This window comes from Vombatus ursinus, unplaced genomic scaffold (genome assembly GCF_900497805.2).
Source record: "Vombatus ursinus unplaced genomic scaffold, bare-nosed wombat genome assembly UNPS02014181.1, whole genome shotgun sequence".
NCBI classification, from domain to species: Eukaryota; Metazoa; Chordata; class Mammalia; order Diprotodontia; family Vombatidae; genus Vombatus; species Vombatus ursinus.
In genome coordinates, this window is record NW_020953959.1 from 1,281,070 (window position 1) to 1,305,102 (window position 24,033).

General features: G+C 39.5%; 1 protein-coding gene across 1 annotated transcript in view; it reads right to left on the reverse strand.

Annotated features, from left to right (window-relative positions):
- Positions 1 to 24,033, reverse strand: part of CHMP3 (charged multivesicular body protein 3) — a 40,300-nt gene that overhangs the window by 2,321 nt on the left and 13,946 nt on the right. The window contains exons 3-4 of the mRNA XM_027860442.1: positions 16,726 to 16,905; positions 2,657 to 2,778 (exon numbers count right to left, since the gene is read on the reverse strand). Of these exons, the coding sequence (XP_027716243.1) occupies positions 2,657 to 2,778; positions 16,726 to 16,905 (302 nt within the window). The remainder of the gene's footprint in view (positions 1 to 2,656; positions 2,779 to 16,725; positions 16,906 to 24,033) is intronic.

Genomic DNA, 24,033 nt, shown 5'->3' on the forward strand with positions numbered 1-24,033 from the left:
GTGGAAGGGAAGGTTACCAACAATGATCTCACATAATCCATGTGCCCAAGCAGACGTCTATCCAAACAAGGAGGAGGGGTAGAAGGGGCAGAAGACATCTGACCCTCACTCTCATGTGGACTAGGCAGTGGCTTTCTGAGGTGGCAAAGAATGGAAATCTGAGGGGTGGGGGAGTGCGGGAGCGCCGATCAGCTGGGGAAGGGCTGAAGAAGTTACACACGTGACAGAATACTCCGGACAGACTGTAAGAAAAGATGACGACGACGCCATGCTTTGTGACCTCTCTCTCTCTCTCCCCAACTCTATCCTGAGCCCTCTTTCCTCCTTTCTCTTGGGGATCTCATCAGCTCTCACAGATTGAACTGCCCTACCTGGGCATGGTCTCTGGCAGCCTCCTGCCTGCCTTCAAGTCCAATTAAAATCCCTCCCACAGGAAGCCTTCCCCAAGTTCAATTCTAGTGCCTTCCTTATTTCCAGTTTGTCCTATACATAGCTTGTTTGGACTTAGTTGTCTCCTCCATTAGACCATGAACTTGAGGGCAGGGACTGTCTTTTGCTTTCTTTGTATCCCCAGTACTTAGCACAGTGCCTGGCACCCAGTATGTGCTTAATACTTACTGATTTGTTGATAACTACAAAAAGGTTATGTAATATTGGAATGTTCTTTGATCATATAATATTCATACATTCACTTATAAATATATTTGGTCCTGGAGTTTTTTCTTTGGGGAGTTCATTTATGACTTGTTCAACTTTTTTTTTCTTGATTTTTGGGTTAAACGGTCTATTTCTTCTTTTGTTGATCTGGATTATTTTATATTTTTATTTATTTCCTCTAAGTTAATGGTTTTGTTACCATATTTTGCTAACAAAATAGTTTCTAACAATTTCCTTTATTGCTTCTTCAATTGTTCCAAATTCTCTTTTGTCATTTTTAATATGACCAATTTGTTTTCCCCCTCTCTTTATGAAAATCACATTAGCTGTTTTATGTATTTTTAAAGTATTTTTCCTCCCAAAAAATCAGTTCCTAGTTTTATTTATGAATTCATGAAATTGCTTTCAATTTTTTAAATCTCTTCAATAATTTTCAGAATTTCTCCTCTGCTGTTCAGTTGGGAGGTTTTGATTTGTTGCTCACCTTTTCTTAGCTGTGTATCCAATCCATTGATTTGTTCTTTCTTTTGTTGATGAAAGCATTCACAGTTATAAAATTTCCCTTGAGAACTGATTTAGCTGCATCCTATAGGCTTTGGTATGTTGTTTCATTAATATGTAATTTTCATCGAAGAAAATTTAAAATTGTTTATCTAGTTCTTTGACATACCAGTTCCTGAAAAGTTATTTAGTCTCCAAATTTTAATTCGTCACTCTAAAGCCCTTTAACGAGCATCCTTTTTATTGCACTGTAAATGGCACGTTAGTATTTCTACTTGTTTTACATTTTTTGATGAAGCCCTTATGCCTCAACACAGGGTCAATTTTTAAAAATTTTTTTCATTTATTTTTTATTTTATTTTATTTATTTATTTTGGTGAGGCAATTGAGGTTAAGTGACTTGCCCAGCATCACTCAGCTAGTATCATGTGTCTGAGGCCGGATTTGAACTCAGGTCCTTCTGACTCCAGGGCCAGTGCTCTATCTGCTGTGCCACCTAGCTGCTCCTAGGGTCAATTTTTGTAAGGATGTAAACTGAGAAGGATGTAAATTCTTTCCTGTTCCCATTTATTAATCACCTCAGACTTATCTCTAATTTTTCTAAAATTCTATTCAAGTCTTTAACTTTTTTCTTATATTTGTCTAAGTTTCAAAGGAGAAAATGTATTTTCAATACATCTAAACAGAACCATTTTAAGGAATAAATTTATAATGATTTTCTCATACTTCACAGAATTTAAGACCACATATTTATATTTTAACACAAATCTCAGTCCCTGGCCTAAGGGTGACCTTTCAATTCATCTAGGACTTGGTCCTTTTCCCATAACTATCATGAGGTAACTGTAAAGGAAAAAAAGAAAAAAAGAGAGAAGCTGAGAGCGAGAACGGTACATCAGAGAGGACACTGGATTGGAAGTCTTTGGACCTGGGTTCAAATCCTGGCTCTTCTACTTAACTGCTCACGTGACTTGGGGCAAATCCCCTCCCTCCTCTGGGCTTCAGCTTCCTCATGTGTGAGAGGAAGGAAGGGCTGGACGAGAGATTAGGGGTTCTCAAAAGGTACGCTGTGGCATGCTGCTTTCCCTAGGTATATTTCAAAGCTCCCCAAATCCTTGGAACTTCCACATTCCCCAGTTTCAGCGTGCGGACTCTCCCTCCCAGCATGGTGTCGGGCGGCCGCCATAGCAGCCAGCAAGAAAAGAAAGAGTCAGGAGGTGGCTGAAGATGAGAAGAGGGGCTGCAATTCTTCACAAGAAATACTGTGCCAGGAGAAAAAAAGTTTGAGAACCACAAGGCTCAGTGGCCTCTACGATTTCATTTAGGTCTAAATCTATGATCCTGTGGATCAGGCCTCACCTTTCCGTAAAACATACGCCTAGATGTCTCCTGGCACTATTCATGTCCTGAAGGATGTATTTCCAGGACATCCCACGGAATTTCTCTGGAGTCCATAACCCAGAGGGTCACCATGGGATTCTGGAACCAAACGTCTCACCTTCATCATCTCTTTGGACAGATCCCTCATGGTTGCCTGGATCTCTGGAATCTTCACTAGGCTTTGCATGGCTCTCATCACTTCTGTGCTCTTCTGTAAGGAGCCAGCCACTCGAAGGACAGCTGGAAGGGGAAAGTGTTTTCACCATGAGTACCACGGTTTACCTTGCCAATGACACAGCCAACCCTTAACTGCACTAATGGAAAGTCAAAGTCACTTCCACATCCCTGGAGGAAGTCTGAGCCCTGAGGGACCTGGTTCAGAATTCCCTGCTTGCTGCATCCCAGAGCCACTCCCAGGGACAATGGGAGGAGGAACACCTGTCTTCCCCTCGTGGCTGCTGTTCCCGTGTGACAGTGTCACTCCTAGGGAACAGTTTCCTCCCCTACTGCACTGAGAAAAAGTCAGTCAGTCAAGTAGGAGGAGAACCAGGAGAGAGTTGTGTCATGAAAACCTAGAAGAAGGTAATCATGTCAAAGGCTGCAGAGAGGTCAAGAAGGATGAAGACTGAGAAAAAGGCCATTGGATCTGGCAGTTAAGGGATGATCAGTAACTCTGGAGAGAGTAGTTTCAGCTGAATAAAGATGTTGGAAACCAGACTGCAGGGTTTAGAAGCCAGTGAGAGAAAAGGAAACGAAGAGATTGTGAGCATTGATGAAATATGGTGGAGTCTATGACAGTAAAAAAGAGAGTTGGAAGAGGGATGGATTTGGGATGAAAGACTACACAATGAGGTCTCTGACGCTGATCACAACCATCTAGGTCTGTTCATGCAGTAAGACTCACTCTGTCCTCTGCCAAACAACAAGGGGAGCAGGAGGGAGTGAGGCTTTGACAAGTCAGGGCCTAGAGCGTGGAGCCAGATCTTCAGGGGCCTTGCCAAAGCCACGTGGGATGGGGGGAAAAGTCTGAGTGTGCTGGATGGCAGCTGGGGGTACTCCAGGTGACCAGGTAGCTGAAATCTCAGTGCCAAGGGACGCTCAGAGAGAAGGAAGCTGGGAAAGGGGAGAAAGGTGGTGGAATGGCGGATGGATTCAGTGGCTCCAGGAGAGGTGTGGCTGTGTTCCAGACAAGTCTCATGACTGGCCATTAGCAGGAAGGTGGGATTCAACTAGACTTCCATCCTCAGGTTGATTGATCAAACACTCCTTAGGGTCAGGGCCAAGGGCAAGGCAAAGGTCACCATTCTGCAGACTGCTGCCTTAAAGTATACTCAATTTATTCCCCCCCCACCAAAAAAAGTACAGAGAAGCAAAATCTCTCTCTAGTCACTACACTTAAAAATCCTTTGAAAATAAAAAGAATTACAGATTGTGTTGTTATGATATAGGAAAGATATTTACATTAATATAATAAAGTTTCTATTGACAAAAAGAATAGAATAAATCAAATCATAAATATAAAAAAATTATTAATAAGAATAAAAAAGGAAAAGAAAACATGAAGGAAAATTTTTATGTAAATACAGAACAATCTATTATTTATAGAGTGCTAGCAGATTTTAAATAAGTCTATTGACAGAAGTTAAGAGAAGGAAGATTTGGTAAAAGAGAAAAGAAAACACAACAAATGACACAAAGAAATGAAGATCTATCATTAAATGTAAAAGGACATCCTTTCAGAGTTATTTAGCCAAGATGGGGGAAATTGATCCTTAAAAACGTGTACTTCAAAACATCAACAGCCTGTGATTTACCTGGTGGGGGCACTGCTCCCACCGCTACCCATCACATCCTCTGGCTTAGACTCAATGAAGAGTCTCAATTCAAGAGTTCCTGTGGCAGAAAAATTTAACATCATTCTACGATGGACTGTAACAAATGACAGTACCAAGATATACCTGAATTAAATAAAATACTAGAAAATTTAATTAACAAAATCAATTATAATTACTATAGTTAACATTTCTATAGCGCTTTATAAGGTTTGTGAAATGCTTTACAAATGTTATCTGATTTGATCTTCACAACAACCCTGCAAGGTAGGTGCTGCTATCCCCATTTTACAGATTGAGGACACTGAGGCAAACAGAGACTAAGTGACTGGCCAAGGTTTACACGGCCAGTAAGTGTCTGAGGCTGGACTTGAACTCAGGTCTTCCTGACTCCAGGGCCAGCCCTCTTATCCCACTGTGCCATCCAGAAGCCTGTTGTTTTTTTTCCCCTCCAGAACACATAACTTTTTCTTAAAAGTTCTTATTATCCTAGAGAAAACAATCCCTGAGTTCACAGATAATATGCTGGTACTTTTCACAGATTACCACAGTGAAGTGGAGAGGCTACAACACACACTTCAGGAAGACCAAGGCTACTAAACCCCATAATTAAGAAAGGAAAGACACTGAAAGAATAACGGGGGACATGTGACTTACCATCCATAAGGAGACCTGACACTAGGATTGATATAAGCAAGGCAAATGCCAAATGGCAAATATCCTGCCACTGAACACGTGAGGAAGCAAAGGGAAAAACAGACTGAGCACTTAACCAGAGGATTAAAGTAAAAGTCAACAAAACGCCTCAGACTTTACATAAGATTTAAACAATCAAAAAAGAGGAGAAATAAACTGCAGACAGAAAACTGAGGAGCTAAAATAATGACTGTGGCTCCCGTTTTCACAGAACTTCACAGCTCCTCAGCGCTGACCTGGCAGATGAGACCCTCAAGAGAGCTGGAGCGACCTGTACAAAATCACCCAGGAACAAGCGGCAGAGACAAGGTGAAAACACGGGCCCAAGACCAATGTGTCTTACATAGGTTTTTGGCATATAAAGAGGGAACAAAACACACAGACCTCCTGATCAATCTAACCAGAACTGAATGGGTAAAAAGAAAAAGAGTCAATCATTTTCAGTGCTAAAACACAACAGAAAAGAAACCTTTTTCGTTCTTATAAATCATTATAGGTAGGAGGACCCGAGTTCAAATCCTGCCTCAGACACGTAACACTCACTAGCTGTATGACTCTGGCCAAGTCATTTAACCCCAATTGCCTCACCCCCTGCCCCCCAAAAAGAATTAAACAACCTGAAAGAAACTGAAGAAATCAAGAGAATCAAACAACTGTACAAACAACTTTCAGGGGTCAGAGGACTGAACTCTCCCAAGCTCATTAACAATTAATAATTCCAAGTGTCCTTGAAAGTTTTGAAAGTATTTTTAAGACAAAAAATTATCCCTGCACATTTTGAAAGAAATAGAGATGATAAATTATCCCTGCACATTTTGAAAGAGAGATGATAAATATTGATTCTAAATCCTAATACAAAAGAAAATTACTGCCCAGTATTCCTAAATGCATATGGATGCTAAAAAATGAAACATTCTAACACTAAAAATTTTCACAGATTATATTAATATATACAAAAATAAATTCAGTTAGGGAGCAGGTAAATTTAATTTTGGAATCTGCACAATGCTTTCAATGATCAGAGGGCAGCACAGGTGACAGCAGATAGAGCACCAGGCCTGGAGTCAGGAAGACTCATCTTCCTGAGTTCAAATCTGGCCTTAGATATTTATTAGCTGTGGGACCCTAGGCTAGTCACTTAACTTTGCCTCAGTTTCCTCATCGGTCAAATGAGCTGGAGAAGGAAATGGCAAGCCACTCCAGTATCTTTGCCGAGAAAACCCGAAAAGAGGTTACAAAGAGTTGGACACGACTGAAATGACTGAATTCAATGATCAGAAGCTTTTATATATTACAAGAGTGTTCCTATCAGTGAGAACAGAAGTATCAGCAACAAGTGTAAAGCCTCTGAGCCTCACAGCCCCAGCCTCGAGGGCTCAGGCTGTCTGCTCACATGCCGTGGGAGCCCGGGCACACCACCGTTGTTTGCTCACTGTTTCCTCTGCTGCATTTAGCTCCTTGAGGGCGTTTTCCCTTCCTTTGTATCCTCAGCATTTAGCCCAATGCCTGGCACACAGCTGTCACTTAATAAATGCTTATCATGAAGTCAGGCATTCGGTCCCTATTCTCATCTATCTGCAAGTCCTTGTTTCCCCACTGAAGAGCATAAGCTCCTTGAGAACAGGGAATGTTTCACTCTTTGTCACTGGACAAAGTGTGCCTTACTCAGTGCCCGGCACACAGCAGGTGCTTAACAAATGCTTAGCGATGGACCATTAGGCAGATGACTCCTGGCTCCAGATAACCAGCCTGAGCATTGCTCCTGATCACTGATGTTCTGAACAGCAGCTTCTAGAAGCATCTCAAACTCACCGGCTTTCTCCTCCAACCCACCCTCTTCTGCAGCTGCCTTTTTCTGCCGAGGGCACCGCCATGCCATCCTCATACACCCAGATCCACAAGCTCAGAGGCATCCAAGGCATCCGAGAAGCTGCCAAGCCTTGTCAGTCACTGTCTCAAACCCTCCCTCCCCTCACATGGCTGCTTTGCCCTCTCTACTGTAATGGTCACTAGCTAGCAGACCACTGGAATCGTCTCCAAATTAGCCTAATAAAACAACAAATTAAAAAATCCCAATTAAACACCAAAAGAGACATCCTGAAAATCAAAGGAGAAATTTGTAAAACAGAAAAAAATCACCAAACTAATACACAAAACTAGGAGCTGGTTTTATGAAAAACCAATAAAATGAATAAAATATTGGCTAATTTAAGAAAAAACTGTCAGTATCAAAAATGAAAAAGATGACTATACAAACAACAAAGATGAAATAAAAGCAATTATTAGGAGCTGTTTTGCCCAATTATATGCCAATAAAACTGGCAATCTCAATGAATGGATGAATATTTACAAAAATAAAAATTGCCCAGATTAACAGAAGAGGAAATAGAATACTTAAATAACCCTATCTTTAAAAAAATTGAACAAATTATAAATGAGCTCCCTAAGAAAAAAATCCAGGACCAGATGGATTTACAAGCAAATTCTACCAAACATTTAAAGAACAATTAATTCCATTGCTACATAAATTTTTTGAAAAAATAGGTAAAGGAGTCCTAAGAAACTCCTTCTATGACACAAATATGGTTTTGATACCTAAACCAAGGAGAGCAAAAAGAAAGAAAACTGTAGACCAATTTCCCTAATGAATACCAATGCAAAAATTTAAATAAAATACTAACAAGGAGATTACAACAATATATCACAAAGATCTTACATTCTGACAGGCTGGATTCATATCAGAAATGCAGAGCTGGTTCAATATCAGGAAAACTATAAGCATAACTGGCTGCATCAATAACAAAAAAAACAAAGATTACAATATTATATCAATAGATGCAGAAAAAGCTTTTGATAAAATACAACACCCATCCCTATTAAAACACTTGAAAGCACAGGAATAAGTGGAGCTTTAAAAATAAAAAACAAACGGTAAGTGATATCTATCTAAAGCCAAAAGCAAACATTATCTGTAACGGAAATCAAAAGATCAGGGGTAAAGCAAGGATGTCCATTATCACCATTATTATTCAATACTGTACAAGAATTGATAGCCATAGCAATAAGACAAGGAAAAAAACCTGAAGAAATAAAAACAGGCAATGAGGAAACAAAACTATCACTCTTTGCAGATGATATGATAGTATACTTTGAGAACCCTAGACATTCAACTAAAAACTAGCAAAGTTTTGTGTTATAAAATAAATCCACACAAATCATCACCATTTTTCCATATTATACCAACAAAACACAACAGAAAGAGATAGAAATAGAAATATGAAATACTTGGGAGTCTACCTGCCAAGACACACAAAGGAACTATATGAACACAATTACAAAATACTCTTCACACAAATAAAGAGAGATGTAAATAACTGGAAAAATATTAATTGCTCAAAGGCAGGCCAAGCTAACATGATAAAATGATGACACTACGTAATTTATTTATTCAGTATCATACCAATCAAACTACCAAAGAGTTACTTTTTAGAGATAGAAAAAATAACAAAATTCACCTTGAGGAACAAATATCAAGAGAATCAACGAAAAAAAAAATGAGAAGAGGGCCTGGCAGTCCAGGATCTCAAACTGTACTACAAAGCTATAATCAAAACAATTTGGTACTAGATAAAAAAGAGTGGCTGATCAATGGAACAGGATCAGGTATCCAACACACAGAAGCAAATGAACTCAGTACCTTAATGTTTGATAAACCCAAAAATCCCTGCTAATGGGTCAAGAACTCACTATGACAAGAAGTGCTGGGACAACTGGAAAGTAGCCTGGCAGAAACTAAGCAGAGACCAACATCTCACACCATAGATCAAGATAAACTCAAAATGGGTACTTGATTTAGATATGAAGGGTGATATAAGCAAATTAGTGGAACACAGAATAAACTATCCATCAGATCTATGGACAGCAGAAGAGTTCATGACCAAACAAGAAACAGAAAGGTTCACAGGAGATAAAATGGATAATTTGGGTTACATAAAATTAAAAAAAAAAAAATTCACAAACAAATAATGCAGCCAAGATTAGAAGGAAAACAGGAAACTGGGGAAAAAACCTTTGCAGCAAGTTTCTCAGATAAAGGTCTCATTTCTCAATTATATAGGGAACTGAGTCAAATTTTTAATAGGAACCATCCCTCAAATGATAAATGGTCAAGGGACATGAACAGACAGTTTTCTGAGGAAGAAATCAAAGCTATCAATAGTCACATTAAAAAAATGCTATAAATCACTATAATTAGGGAAATGCAAATTGAAACAATTCTGAGGTACCACCTTACACCTATCATATTGGCAAACATGACAGAAGAGGAAAATTGCAATTGCTGGAAGGGTGTGGAAAAATAAGGATACCAACGCACTGTTGGTGGGTCCAACCATTATGGAGAACAATTTGAAATTATGCCCAAAGGGCTATAAAACTGTGCACCCAGCCATACCACTATTAGGTTTGTATCCCAAAGAGATTTTAAAAAAAAAAAAAGAAATAAAGAAAAGAAAAGAAAAAAAGAAAAGGACCCATATGTACAAAAATACTTAGAGTAGCTCTTTTATTAGTGGTGGCAAAGAATTGGAAATTGAGGGGATGCCCATCAATTGAGGGAGGAATGGTTGAACAAATTATGGTATATGATTATGATGGAATATTATTGTGCTGTAAGAAATAATGAAGGTAGTGGTTTCAGAAAAGCATGAAAAGTGAAGAAGCAAAACCAGGAGAACAATTCACCCAGTAACAGCAATATTGTAAAGATAATCAATAGGGAAAGACTTAGTAACTCTGATCAAGACAATGGTCTACCACAATTCCAAAGGTCTTATGATGAAAAATGCTAGCCACTTCCAGATAGAAAGCTGACGAATTTAGAGTGCAGATAGAAGTGTGATTTTCCTCTTTCTCTCTTTCCTTTTTTTTTTTTTGGTGGGGGGGGGAGGGAACATGCCTAATGTAGAAATGTTTTGCATGACTTCATATGTGGAATAAGTATTGTATTTCTTGCCTTCTCAATGGATGAGGGAAGAGGTGAAGGGGGAGAGAGAATTTGGAATTGAAAATAAAATTTAAAAACAAAAAGCAAGTTCCACTATGCTACCTAACTCTTGCTCTATTCGCCACAGCCATTTGAAAGAGTTTGGCTTAACCATATACACGAAGAAAAAAACTGCATGAAGAATGCCTATTGTACAGATTGTGGTATGTAATTAGATGGACAACCTATTCGTTCATCAGGATAAATATCTTGGATAAACACTGCAAATGGTGAATGAGTTGAGCCCAAACTGAACTGGAGAAAGAGAGCTAATTGTACTGCCTTCAAGAAATTATAAAGTTCCTTTAATGACCCTGACCTTTTGATGAAACAGAGGTCCATCTTTTCACCAAGAATGCCAGTATTTCTCTAAATGAGTGGAGCCATGGAACAACAGTACAGTCCCTGAAAAATTCAGTATGAGGACCACTAAAGAGAGCAATGGAAAGGTATACAATGGACAAGAACACACTACAACATATTACAAAGAAAAAACTAAGATAGAGAATCTGAGTGAGGATGTCATCAGAGGACGATCAAAAAAGAAGATAGACCGGGATCCATGGGATATGAAGAGAAACTGAGACAGGTTTCCAGTATTTTGGTCGGGCCCCCATGACAGACGAGTCACACAAAAGGGGCAGGCAGATTGTGATCTGCATTGACCAAGATGACACAGACCCTGATGAACTCAGAGATCTAGCTAAGTATTTGAGACTTAAAATTCCATCAATCTAGTTTTCAGACAAACTTTTTTGTCCATGTCACTCATACCATATACTCACCAGGTTGATTTTCCGAATCCAAATTTAAGAGTTTGTATTAATTCTTAGTCAATTCTATCTAATCAGATTCAGGTCAATGCTCTAGACCTTTAAGAATCCCACTCTGGGACGCAATGTGTTAGCTTAGCCTCTTAGCTTTATGAAATTCGAAAATTGTCCAAGCATGACTTAGAAGACCCGAGTCCAAATCCTGTCTCAGATACTCAGATAAAAATGAGATACGTATACAGCACTTTGCAAAACTTAAAAGTGCTATATAAATGCTAGCTAATATTATTGTTATTACTTACTAGCTGTGTCATCAGGGGCAAATCATTTAATCACTCAGTGCCTCAGTTTCCTCATCTGTAAAAGAGAGAACAAAGGTTTGGTCTCTTGGCAAGCCAAGCAACGAAGAAAAAGAAGGAAAAGTCCTATCAGTACATCTGACTCAAATACTCTTGTTGATGCGTGAGAAGAATACCAGAAGCCCAAGTTTTAGTTTCCTTATCCAAGCTGTCCTTCATTTTAAATTCTACTTTAATGTAATTCAGCCAAACTAAAAAAACTCCTAGATATAGTTATTTGTGTCCCAATACACTCTGCTGTTAGCTCTCTTAAACCACTAAGGAAACACTAACATAATGAGCATGTCTACAAATCCATCAATGAGTCTGAGACAAAAGGGAAATGATCTAAACCAAAAAGGAAACAAATACTGGACAATAGATTCTTCCATCTGGAACAGAAACACACACCCACACCCACACCGACTCCCCCGCCCAGATATTCTACAGTCAATAAGAATGCTTGGCTACAAAAATCAGCCACATGGACTAAATTGGTCAAAGATACATTCACTAACTTTTTCCATTACCAGTGTCCTCAAAACAATCTTGCCAACTCTGGATAATAAAGGCAGAGATGCTAAATGTCAGTATGTTTATTTTTTACTAATACTGTACTATCTTTCTCTTTTGATACCAGTCTTCAATAAAGAATAAAATTTACAATGTATTAACACAATTTTCATTTTATCTACTATTTCAATCGATCTGTGATCTCACTGACGTGGGTATATCTCTATTTCTCGACTTTGCATGGTCCACTCATGAAGCATGCTGGTTATTTCTTGTCACTACTATATGGCCAGCCTTTTCCACATCTCATCTTTCTTGACCTCTCTGAAGCCTCTGACACTCAGTAACCCTCTTCTCCTGGATCCTCTCTTCTTTCTAGGTCTCTATGACAGAGTTTTCTCCTGGTTCTCTTATTCCTTATCTACTTCTTGACTGGACCTTCACCCAGCTCACGCCCACCAACAATAGGTGTTCCCTTAGCATCCTCCCTGGCTTTCTCTCTTCTCACTTGGTAATTATACCCATTCCTACTGGTTCAATTATCATCTCTGCAGATGATTCTCGGATCCATTTATCTAGCCTTCATCTCTCTGCTGACCTCCAGTTTCCACCTGCCTATTGGACATCTCAAACTCATTATCTTTTCCTATTCCCAACTTCCCTATTACTGTTTTTAAATTAAATATTATTTTTTCCAAAAGCATTTTTTTCTCCCTCCCACATCCCCACTCTACTGGGAAAAGAAAAAGAAAACAAACTGCAAAAAAATATGCAGAATCAGGCAAATCAAATTCCATCTTGGCCGAGTTCAAAAATGTGTTTTGTTCTCCATGTCTAGTTCACCTTTCTGTCAGGAGGCCTCCCGATTACTGCCATCCTCTCACTAATCCAGGCTCACACCCAAAAATCATCTTCAACTCCTCACTCAACCCGCCCCCTCTCCCCACATCCAATCTGTTGCAGGTCCTCAGCCTCTAAGACATAGCTAGACTATTGCAACAGCCTTGTAGATGGCCTCTCTTGCCACCAAGCTCTCCCCAATTCCCCAATGGCAGCCTTGTAGGGTGTCTCAGTTTTTTGACCTGTAAAATGAGAGGGGTGAGCTAGATGCCCTTAAGTCCAGGCCTGCCCAAGAGTTAAAAGCTTGCTCCACCTAAAGCTAATCTTCTGACGGTGGGCCAACTTCAGCCATTGGGTAATAAAGCAAAGTTGGGTCAGGCCCCCAAGGACCTGATCACCTGATGCCCAACCCAATCTCCCTTCCATCCTGGTGTTCCAGAGAGAACAAACTAACAACACTCTTCATCAGCACAAGACCCTTGAGGACAGGCACACTAATCAAATGGTATTATATCCCCATCTATCTAGCAAATGCCAGCCCTGCCTCTCCAAATCCTTGTGACTCAGAATAATTGGCTGCCAAGATGAAATACTACCTTCATGCTCTTTTTACTTGGGGCAGCTGGGTGGCACTGTAGTGGAGAGAAGAGTTTGGAGTCAGGAAGATCCGAATTCAAATACTGCCTCAAACACTTACTCACTGAGTGACCCTGGGCAAGTCACTTCACCCTGTTTGACTCAGTTCTTCATCTGTGAAATGAGCTGGAGAAGGAAATGACAAACCACATCAGTATCTTTGCCAAGAAAACCCCAAATAGGGTCACAAAGAGTTGGACACAACTGAAAAGACTGAAAAACCAACAACACTCACTTACCACCTGATTCCTAGGTCCCTATTATGCTCTGCCCTTCCATTATGCCCTCTGAAAGTCTCACTTTCCTATTAGCAATCTTGCCTTTGTCTGAGACCTTTTCCTCTCATATACTTTTCATCTTGTACTCACAGAAATCTGGTTCAGTGGAGAAAGCACAGGACTTCAACTCAGGAAGATTTGAGTTCAGAATCTGCCACAGACACTTACTAGCTGTGTGACCTTAGGCAAGTCACTTGACTCCTTATACCTCAGTTTCCTCATCTATAAAGTGGGAATAATAATAGCACTTATCTCACAGGGTCACAGTGAGGATCAAATGAGTTAACATATGTAAAGTGCCATATGAATGCCCTATAAAGGGCCCTTCTCTAGGGGAACTCCAGGATGAAGCCATTTATGGGACATGATGGAGAAGCCCAGAGCAGAAGCCTGCTCCTCTGGTATCCAACCTACAAAATTTGTCGCCTGGCTCCCAGTTTTCCTCACCCGTCTAAGCCCTGCCGACAAACCCCACCCCGCAGATGCCTTGGACTTCCAAGTCAGCAGCTGCAGCTCCCAGGACACATATCTGCACTCCACTTCAGCCACAGAAAACCAACGAAGAGGTATTTATTAAATACTTACTATATACTAGACAATGTGGCCAGATATATAGTCTCTGTCTTCAAGGAGATTACAATACATTCAGCTGGGGTAATAGAGTACATACATGTTCACAGAAAGGCAAATATAACATTTTGATTGGATTATGCCATATTCTTATACTCATCTTATAGTAATTTTATATTTTTATATTAATTTCAGATTCTTGTTTTCATTCTTACAAGCACCTAGAGGCCACAGTTCAGTGGCCTGGGATCAAGACTACCTCAGTTCGGGGCAGTTAGGTGGCACAATGGATAGAGCACCGGCCCTGGAGTACAGAGGACCTGAGTTCAAATCTGGCCTCAAACACTTGACACTAGCTGTGTGACCCTAGGCAAGTCACTTAACCCCAACTGTCTCACCAAAAGAAAAAAAAAGACCTCAGTTCAAATCCACTTGCTGACATTTTCCAGATGTGTGACCCGGGCAAGTCACTTCACTTCTGTCTGCCTCAATTTCCTCAACTGTAAAATAGGAATAAACAATAATAGCACCTACTTCACAAGGCTGATGTAAGCATCAAAGGAGATGAAATTTGTAAAGTGTTTAACACAATGCCTAGCACATAGTAGGTGCTTAATAATGCTTATTCCATTCCTTCTTCTGTTAATTCGTCCTCATGTTTGTAGCCTTCTAAAATCTAGGCTAGTTGATGAGTTTCCTGGGCAGCCACATCAGTCTCTTGGACAAATCCCATTTTTCTTCTTCAGTGGGCTTGTTTCCTTTTTTATATGAAGAATTTCCTTCTGGAGCATCTCCCACCCCTCCTGAGCAGACTTCCCCGAAGTATTTTGGTTGAGGGGATCCTCCCTGCCTTTCTCTGAACCCTCTGAATTCTGCCTGTCCAAAATCTAGGGTGGCTGCCATTCTAGGAGCAGATTTCCTCTCCTCCTCTACGAGGACTCTGAGATGGAGGGATCCCATTTTTCCAGAAGCCCCATCATTTCCATCCCGCTAACCAGTTCCTCCTTGTTAGTGAGATACAGATGCAGAACAGAATGTATCCTTGGTCCCACCACATTCTGAAGAATGGAATCATTATTAAGTCAAGGCATTACTAGCTTCTTTGCCTACAGGCACTAGATACATGTTTATGCTCTTTCTTCTGCCTTCCCCTCCCCCTTCCTTTGGCAGAGGGAACTCTGGTCATTGATAGATTAGTGTTAATTAATTCAATACAACAGCTTTTTTACCACTAAGTGCGCTGAGCAAACAGAAGTTGTCTTGACAAGTAGAAGGGAAAGGGACATAGGAAATCCGGGGGACAATGATCCAGAAGGAGTACACCTCAGTGAGGAGGTGAAGACCACATAAAGCCACTGGATATATGCCACATGGTGTGCAGAATAGGGGATGTTAGAGGGTACAAAAAACAACTATTTTGCCTATTTCCAAATTTTGTCTAATATTAGTTTTGATCTCATGAAATGTGGGAGAAACTTTCTTTCTCCTTCTTTTCTCTCCTAGGGCCCCCCAGAATTGGTCTGGTACTGGTACTGGTACTACTACTACTAGGACTACTACTACTACTACTACTACTACTACTACTACTACTACTACTACTACTACTACTACTACTACTATAATGTAGTTAAATCAAAGGTTGAATGAGCTTTTGAGGGCTAGTTTGGGACTCTCACTGTAATCAAGAACATTGCTCCTAGTAGTTAAATACATTTAGAGTTCTAAACAACTAATTTAGAGATGAACTTTTGAAATGCAAACTATTTATAAACATCAGATTGGCAAAAATGACCAAAAAAGGAAAATGACGAATGTTGCAGGTGAAACAGATCCATTAACCACTATCAGCTGGCATGGGGAACTGCTACAGCCATCTTGGAAAACAATGTAGAACCATTTCCAAAAAGTCACTTAACCGTGACTTTACCCTTGGTGCCTCTACTAAGCTGATATCCCAAAAAGATCAAAAAAGAGGGAAAAGATCCATATATACAAAATTATTTATAGTAGCTCTTTCTCTAGTGTGGCAAAGAACAGGAATCTAAGGGGGTGCCCAACAATAGCAGAATGGCTGAGAAAATTATGGTATATGTCATAAAATATTATTGTGCTTCAAGAAATGGAAAGAGAGATGTGTTCAGAGAATCCTGGGAAGATCTACACGAGCTGATACAGAATGAAGTGGACAGACCAGAAAAACAGTTTATATAATAATGGCAACACTTTTAAAGACTGAAGAACAGTGACCAACCACAATCCCAAAGACTGGTCATGACGCCTGCTACCTATCTCCTGACAGAGAGGAGATGGAATTAAGACGTGTCATGAGAGATACAGTCTGAGATGTGGGGGATGTGGTTTTGTTTTGCATGACTGTGCATAGCTGTCACAAGGCTTTTGTTTTCCTTTTTTTTTCTTTTAAGTTTGGGAAGAGTACTATGGAGAGAAAATAAATGCTTGTTAACTGAAAAATAAAAATAACTAGGAAGACCTGCACTTCAAAAATATTAACAAAAATGAAAATAAAGCCTCCCACAGCACCAACAACCAAGAAAGTAAAGAAACAAAAACCATGGGGAGAGTTCCAGCAGGAGTCCCAGGCACCCCAGGAGCCCCCGGCGCCCCGCCCTCAACACAAAAGGCTTCGTCCGGAGCTGAGGTCCTTACCCAGCTGGTTCTTCATGCCCATGAGAACAGAATTCATGTGTGCCTTTGATGCATACAGTTTGCTCACGGCCTTCCGTGATCTGATCATCTCCTTGGCTAGAATGACACAGACATCCTTCTGGCCCTTTTTGGCAGCATCCTTCACAGATCGCTTCACTTTCTCTTCTTCTCTCTGGATATCTGAATTATGAACAAGACAGAAACACCAGAATCAGAGGCTGACTATAGAGGATACTGCCCACACTGAAATCCATAGCTTCTTATTGTGGTTTTTTATTTTCAGAATCAATACATAAATATACAGAAAAATATAAATAAAATATAGTCCATATCATGACATAAAAGGTACAAAGCAGCCTTTGACAATTTTCAGCCTTTGTATATCCTACATCAATGGTTTTGATACCAATTCCAAAGAATATAAAAACTCTGAAAATCCCCCAACTACTATAAACTACTGTATTCTGAATGGGAAGACAAAGCAAGGTCAGTAACTGTGAATCTAAATGCCTTATAAAGATAATTCATATATTTCTCCATTTTAACCTAGGCTGTTAGAGCTTCAAGGGACCTTAGCAATCATTATGTTCCCAGAATTTCAGGGTCTGAAGGGACTTCAGCAGAAACCTGGTTCAAATTCTAGTCAAAATGAATCTCCATTATAACACAGCAGACAAGTCTTGGAAAGCTCCAAGGCAGGGGAGCCTTCCTAAGGCAGGAGGCCTCTCACCATACTGGCGACTCCCTCCAGATGCTCGTGAGCTTAGATCAATGTCCTTCTTACACTGCAGCACCCAGAACTAATCCCAACACTCCAAATATAACCTGACCCATGCACAAGTCATCTGCTCTAACCCTGTAATTTTGTAGATGAGGACCCTGAGATTCAGAAGTCAAGTGACTTGGCTAAGGTCACGTGACTATAAATGGCAGGATCAGGACATGAACCCAGATCTTCTTACTTTAAGTTCCGAGCCCTTTCCAGAAGAAACAACATCTGGTAATATTTGAGCACCAGGGATAGCGTGTGGTAGGGCCTACATCTATTTTAGTTTCTAGCATTTATATGGCATTTTAAGGTTTACAAAGCACTTCATATGTTACCTCATTTGATCCTCACTTTAGGACCTCATTTGAAGTAGGTACTATTGTTATCATCATCCTTTTACAGATGAGGAAACTGAGGCAAATATGGGTTACAGAGTCACATAGCCAGTAACTGTATCTAAGGTAGGATTCAAACTCAGTTCCTCCTGATTCCAATGACTGTACTCTACCCACTATACCAGCTTTCCATCCTTTTCTCTGACAAAGAATACGGTAGCTAGGCTGTTGGGAGAGCTTAGAAGCCTTGAGTTCAGGGCCCTATCTATGCATCTATATTCCTTAATGAAGGAGGCAGCAGTTAAAATGGGCCTTATCGAAGGATTACATAAAGTCCTGCTTTACAAAAACAGCATAATCAAGACAAAAAGAAAAATAAGCGATTAGAAAAGTATCTATGCAAATGTAATAAAAACTTAATAACTAAAATTTACCTGGGCAATACTCAATAACCAATTATTCACTGGATAAATGGCCAAAGGATAAAGCCAATTTACAAAAGCAGATACCCTAATGGATTAAATAACTTGAGAAAACAATCAACCTCATTAGACATCAGAAATGAAATATTTTTTTAACAACAACTCTAATGCAGTACACATCATAACACTCAAAGTGGCAAAAATAACTCAGTGGCAAAACTCAATTATAATGAAAATGTGGAGAAAAAGATATATACAAACGCTGAAGGAAGAAATGTAAGTTGATAAAGAATATTTCTACAGGACGATCAGATAACACAAGTCGTACAAGTCATAAAAATCACCATACCATATCATTTACCTAATCCTTTCATTACTGGGAATATACCAAGTATTTTCAAGTCTTATAAAGGGGGGGAAAAAAAAAAAGAGGGGCAGCTAGGTGGCGCAGTGGATAGAGCACTGGCCCCGAAGAGAGGAGGACCTGAGTTCAAATTTGGCCTCAGACCAAACACTTAACACTTACTAGCTGTGTGACCCTGGGCAAGTCACTTTAACCCCAACTGCCTTTAAAAAAAAAAAAAGGATCCATTTGAAAATATATTAAAAGAGCAACATTTGTGATTGCAAAGAACTTGGAAAACACCATGAATGAGTCACAGTTGGCGAATGGCTGAAACTGTGTGAGACTGAGTGATTAGTCCTTTGTTCTCAAAGAGAACCATGACATCAGGGAGATGAAGACATGACTTGCAACTAACTGTGATTTGAGTAAGAGAGGGCTGCACAAAGTCACCAGCCTCACTTTCTCCTCCAGAGCCATCTGGGTCCAGTGGCCAGATACAGATCAGGATGACTGGAGAGTGAAGTAACGCCCATTCAGTGAGTAGGCCTCTTTAAGAAGTGTGTCAAGGGATGGCTCCTTTAATTAAAAAAAAAAAATCAAACTGGGAGGGGAAGACCCTCAGAGTTGCTGGCCAAAAGAGAAACAGTTACTATTTACATTCACTCCAAGCAAAGAGGGTCCAAAAAATAACCATTATGTGGTGCTTGGGCAGGGACCTATTGTCCAATACATGAGATCCCGAGTGAATTGGATTTCAGGCTTGGTCTTTGAGAAAGAAATCTAGCCAGTATACCCCAGTATAATAATATAATATACTACCATCAAAAATGATAAATGAAGGATATCAAGGCATTTAGAAAGATTCATGAAATAATGAGAAATTAAGTGTAAGAGAAAAACAGTATATATGACTCCAATTATACATATATTAATTTAAGGAGGAACAGGGGAGTGGAGGGGTAGGAGGGTGAATGTGCTTGTCTGGGTCAGGGAAACTCCTCCCCAACAACTATAAACAAAATGCAAAGGACATGATGCACTGATGCTGAGTTAGGAGTACCTATTATCTTAATAGAAGAGAAATGATCCCTTAGTACATAGGAGGTATTATACAGTATATGACAACATACCAAATCTTTCTCTTGCCAACTATGTGTACATACAAAAGAAGAAAACAGGCTGTTCTCAAATTATTTTTCTTTTTTTGCTGGTCTTTGATTTGTTTTTTGGAGGCATTTGGGGTTAAGTGGCTTGGCCAAGGTCACACGGCTAGTAAGTGTCTGCCTCCAGGGCTGGGGCTCTATCCACTGCACCACCTCGATGCCCCTGTCAAATTATTTTTCTTGTGTACTTTGAAGAGATCTGGCTAGTCATGGAGAAAATGTCATGTGGGAAGGCTGCAGCTAGAGGCATGCAATGTAGAGGAAGGCACACCATCCTTCTGGGCAGATATTTGTTACTATCTACCTGTGTGACCTGAGGCAAGTCCCTTAATCCCATGAACTCTTTCTTCATATGAAATGAGAGAATCAGATGAAATAATCCTTTAGGAAAAGAAAATGGCAAATGCTGAAGGGGATGCGGGGGGAAAAAGGGACACTAATGCACTGTTGGTGGAGTTGTGAACTGATCCAACTGTTCTGGACAACAATCTGGATCTATGCTCCACAAAGTATAAAACTGTATAAAACCCTCTGACCCAGCTAATACCACTGCTAGGTCTGTATCACAAAGGGATACCCCCTCCCCCCCCAAAAAAGGAAAGGACCTATATGTACAAAAATATTTCTAGCAGCTCTTTATGTACTGGCAAAGAACTAAAAATTGAGGGGATGCCCATCAACTGGGGAACGGCTGAATAAGCTGTGGTACAGGATTGTGATGGAATGCTATTGTGCTCTAAGAAATGATGAGCAGGATGCTTTCAGAAAAACATGGCAAGACCTGTATGGACTCAGGCAAAGTGAAATGAGAAGAACCCGGAGACCATTGTACACAGTAACAACACGGTATGTACGATGATCAGCTGGGAATGACTGAGCTATTCTCAGCAACACAGTGATCCAAGACAAGTCTGAAGGACTCATGATGAAAAATGCTATCTGCCTCCAGACAAAGAACTGATGGACTCTGAAAGCTGATCAATACATACTTTTTTTTAAACTTTATTTTTCTTGGGGTTTTTTTTTTTTGGTCTGTTTTCTTTCACAACACGGGTAATATGGAAATATGTTTTGCATGACTACACATGTAGAATCTATATCAAATTTCTTGCCTTTTCAATGAGGGGGGAGGGGAAGGAGGGAGAAGGAGAATTTGGAACTCAAAACAAATTTTTTTTAATAACTTTTTTTTTTGAGAGGCAACCAAGGTTAAGTGCCCAGGATCCCAGAGCTGGTAAGTGTCAGAGTCTGCATTTGACCTTAGGCCCTCCTGCATCCAGGGCCAGTGCTTTATACATTGTGCCACCTAGCTGCCAGAACTCAAAATTTAAAGAAATGAATGTTAAAACATTTTTTACATGTAATTAGAAAAAAATATTTAGGGAAAAAAATCCTTACGGTCCTTTCCAGTCATAAATCTCTGACCCTATGATGTAGGTACTCATCAGACTATAGTACTTCTGAGGTCCTGCCCAGTTTTTATATGCGAGTCTACAACTCTTGTCTATCACATACAAATCACAGTGGAGAAAAAGGATTTAAAAGAGTTAAAGATACAAAAGAAGAACTGATACTCATTCTCTCCTAAGATAGTTTTTTAAAGGACTACTGAAGTCTCAACCATCTTCTAATATCTGTGAAAATGACAGAACGGACAATAAGGGCTAAAGAGACAGACACTTGCTACTCTGAAAACATTCAGGAGTATGTAGTTTTCATTTTCTTCAATCATTTCTAGCCTAGTTCTACTTCAGCGGCAAGCTGCTTTCTGGGACAGGGAGCTGTTTGTAAGAATGGCTCATTAAAAGGCCATTTCTTTGTATCTGAACTATTTGGAAAAAGTGGTAACAATTTCCACTGGACAGAGAACCACTGAAAAGCTCTTTGAGGTCACTCAGTTCTGCCTTGTCTGGACACTTTTTTCCTTCAAGCAGGTTTTTACTGTCTGTAGAATCAAATATAAACCTGTTTACCTTTTAATTATATAAGAATTCAACATTTAACATTTTATGCCACCCTGTGTTTGGCTATTTCTGGCCTTCTAGTCTCTTCTCATTTTGGGAGGAAGGGAGAACTTTATTCTTAATCCACCCTTATCCTCTTATTCTCACCCTCCCTTCCATTCCCCTTGGCAGGGCAGGGCTTATAACAAATGTTCGTAGCTAAGCAAAAAAATTTCCACATTGGTTATGTCCAAAACTGTTTGTCTCACTGGACACCTTGAGTACAACACCTCTTCCTCAGCGGTACTGCCTCACTGGAGTTGATGCGCTGATCAGAACTCTTTAGTCTTTTCAAGGGCATTTGTCTTTATGTTCTGCTGTTACTGAATAAACTGTTCTGATTCTGCTCACTTCACTCTGCATCAAGTCATACAAGTCTTTTCCATATATCTCTGAAACCCTGACTTCTGCTATTTACTACAGCACAATCATGTTCCATTACATTTATCAGCCATACTTTGTTCCCCAACTGACAGATAAACCTTAGTGACCAGTCTACTACCACTACAAAAAGAGTGTCTATAAATAGCTTTGAACAAATGGGTCCTTTTCTCTTCTTTGGGCTCTTTGGGCTAGAGACCTTGTAATGGTAGAAAGGGTGAAAGGGCATGCCAAGTTCAGTGGGTTGGGGGGCTAAGTTCCAAACTGCTTTCCAGAACGGCTGCACCAGTTCACAGAGCCATCACCAATGCATTAATGTGCCCTTCCAACATTTGCCAGTTTTCCCTTTTTGTCATCTTTGCCAATCTGATGGGTGTAAAGTGGAACCTCGGAGTTGCTTTACTTTGCACTTCCCTAATTATTAAAGATTGGAAGAATTTTCTTCATATTGCTGTTGACAGCGTGTATTTCTTCATTTGAAAACCACCTCTTCATATCCTTAGGCCATCTATCAATTTGGGGAAATGGCTCTTGTCCTTACAAATTTGAATGTGTTCCTTGGATAGCCTGAATAGATGTTTATTAGAGAAACTTCCAATAACGATTTTTTTCCCCAGTTACCTGTTTCCAGCTGATTTTGTTTGTGTAACAACTCATTAATTTTATGTAATTAAAACTTTCCATTTTATTTCCTGTTATTCTCTTAAAACCTTGTTTGGTAATGAACTCTTCTCCAATCTATAGATCAGAATGGTGGTTTCTTTTCTCCCTCCTCTGACTTGTTTATGATATTACCTTTTAAAGTCATGTAACCATTTAAAGCTTCTCTTGGTATATGGTGGGATGCATGGGTTTATAAAGAATTTCTGCAAGACTGCTTTTGGATTTTTTTGAAAATTTTTTTTTCTTTTAAATCAAATAGTTGATTCTTGTGGCAGTTGAGGTCCTTCACGCATACTGAGTACTAAACTACTGTATGTTGTTTCTTTAGGCTCTAAATCTGCTCCACAGACGTGCCCCTTTTTTAACAGTAAGAGCAACTTTGATGATTCCTGCATTCTTGTAAACACTGAGATCCAGCCCTGTTGGGGCCCCATCTTCCCAATTCTTTTTTCACAATTTCCCTTGAGATTCTTGACTTTTTGTTCCTCCATTTGAGTTTCATAATTATATTTTACAGCACCATAAAGTAATAATTTGATAATTTAATTGGTATGGCACTAAGTGAATTAATTTCAGTATTATTGTAATTTTTATTATATTGACTTGGCCTATCCATAAACAATTAATATTTTTCCAATTATTTAGGTATGTCAATCTCTGAAAAAGGAGTTTCTATTTGCATTTACATAGCACCTTTATAGATAAACTCCCTAATATTTCATACCATATATGGTTATTTGGAAAGGAATTTATCTTTTCCTGATGGGTTTTACTGATAAATACAAAATAAGACTGATGGTTTATGTGGATTTATTTTTTATCTTTAATGTAATCTTTAACTTTGATGATGTTATTATTTCAATTAATTTTTAGCTAATTCTCTACGGTTCTATAAGTATGCCATAGTATCATATGCAAAAGTGATGCGTATCCTCCTGGCCGATGCTAATCGCCTCAATGCCTTTTTCTTCTCTTATAGCTACAGCTAACACTTCTGACACTATACCAAAATGGAAATAATGCACAACCTTGCTTTCTCCCTGGTATAAGAAAAGATCTCTATTTTATCCTCACTACATATAATGGTAGCTTTTGATTTTAGATACTATTGACCATATTAAGGAAAAGCTGCTTATTCCTATGCTTTTTTTTGCATTTTTAATACAAATAGGTGTTGTATTCTGTCAAAAGCTTTTGCTGAATCTACTGACATAATGATTTTTATT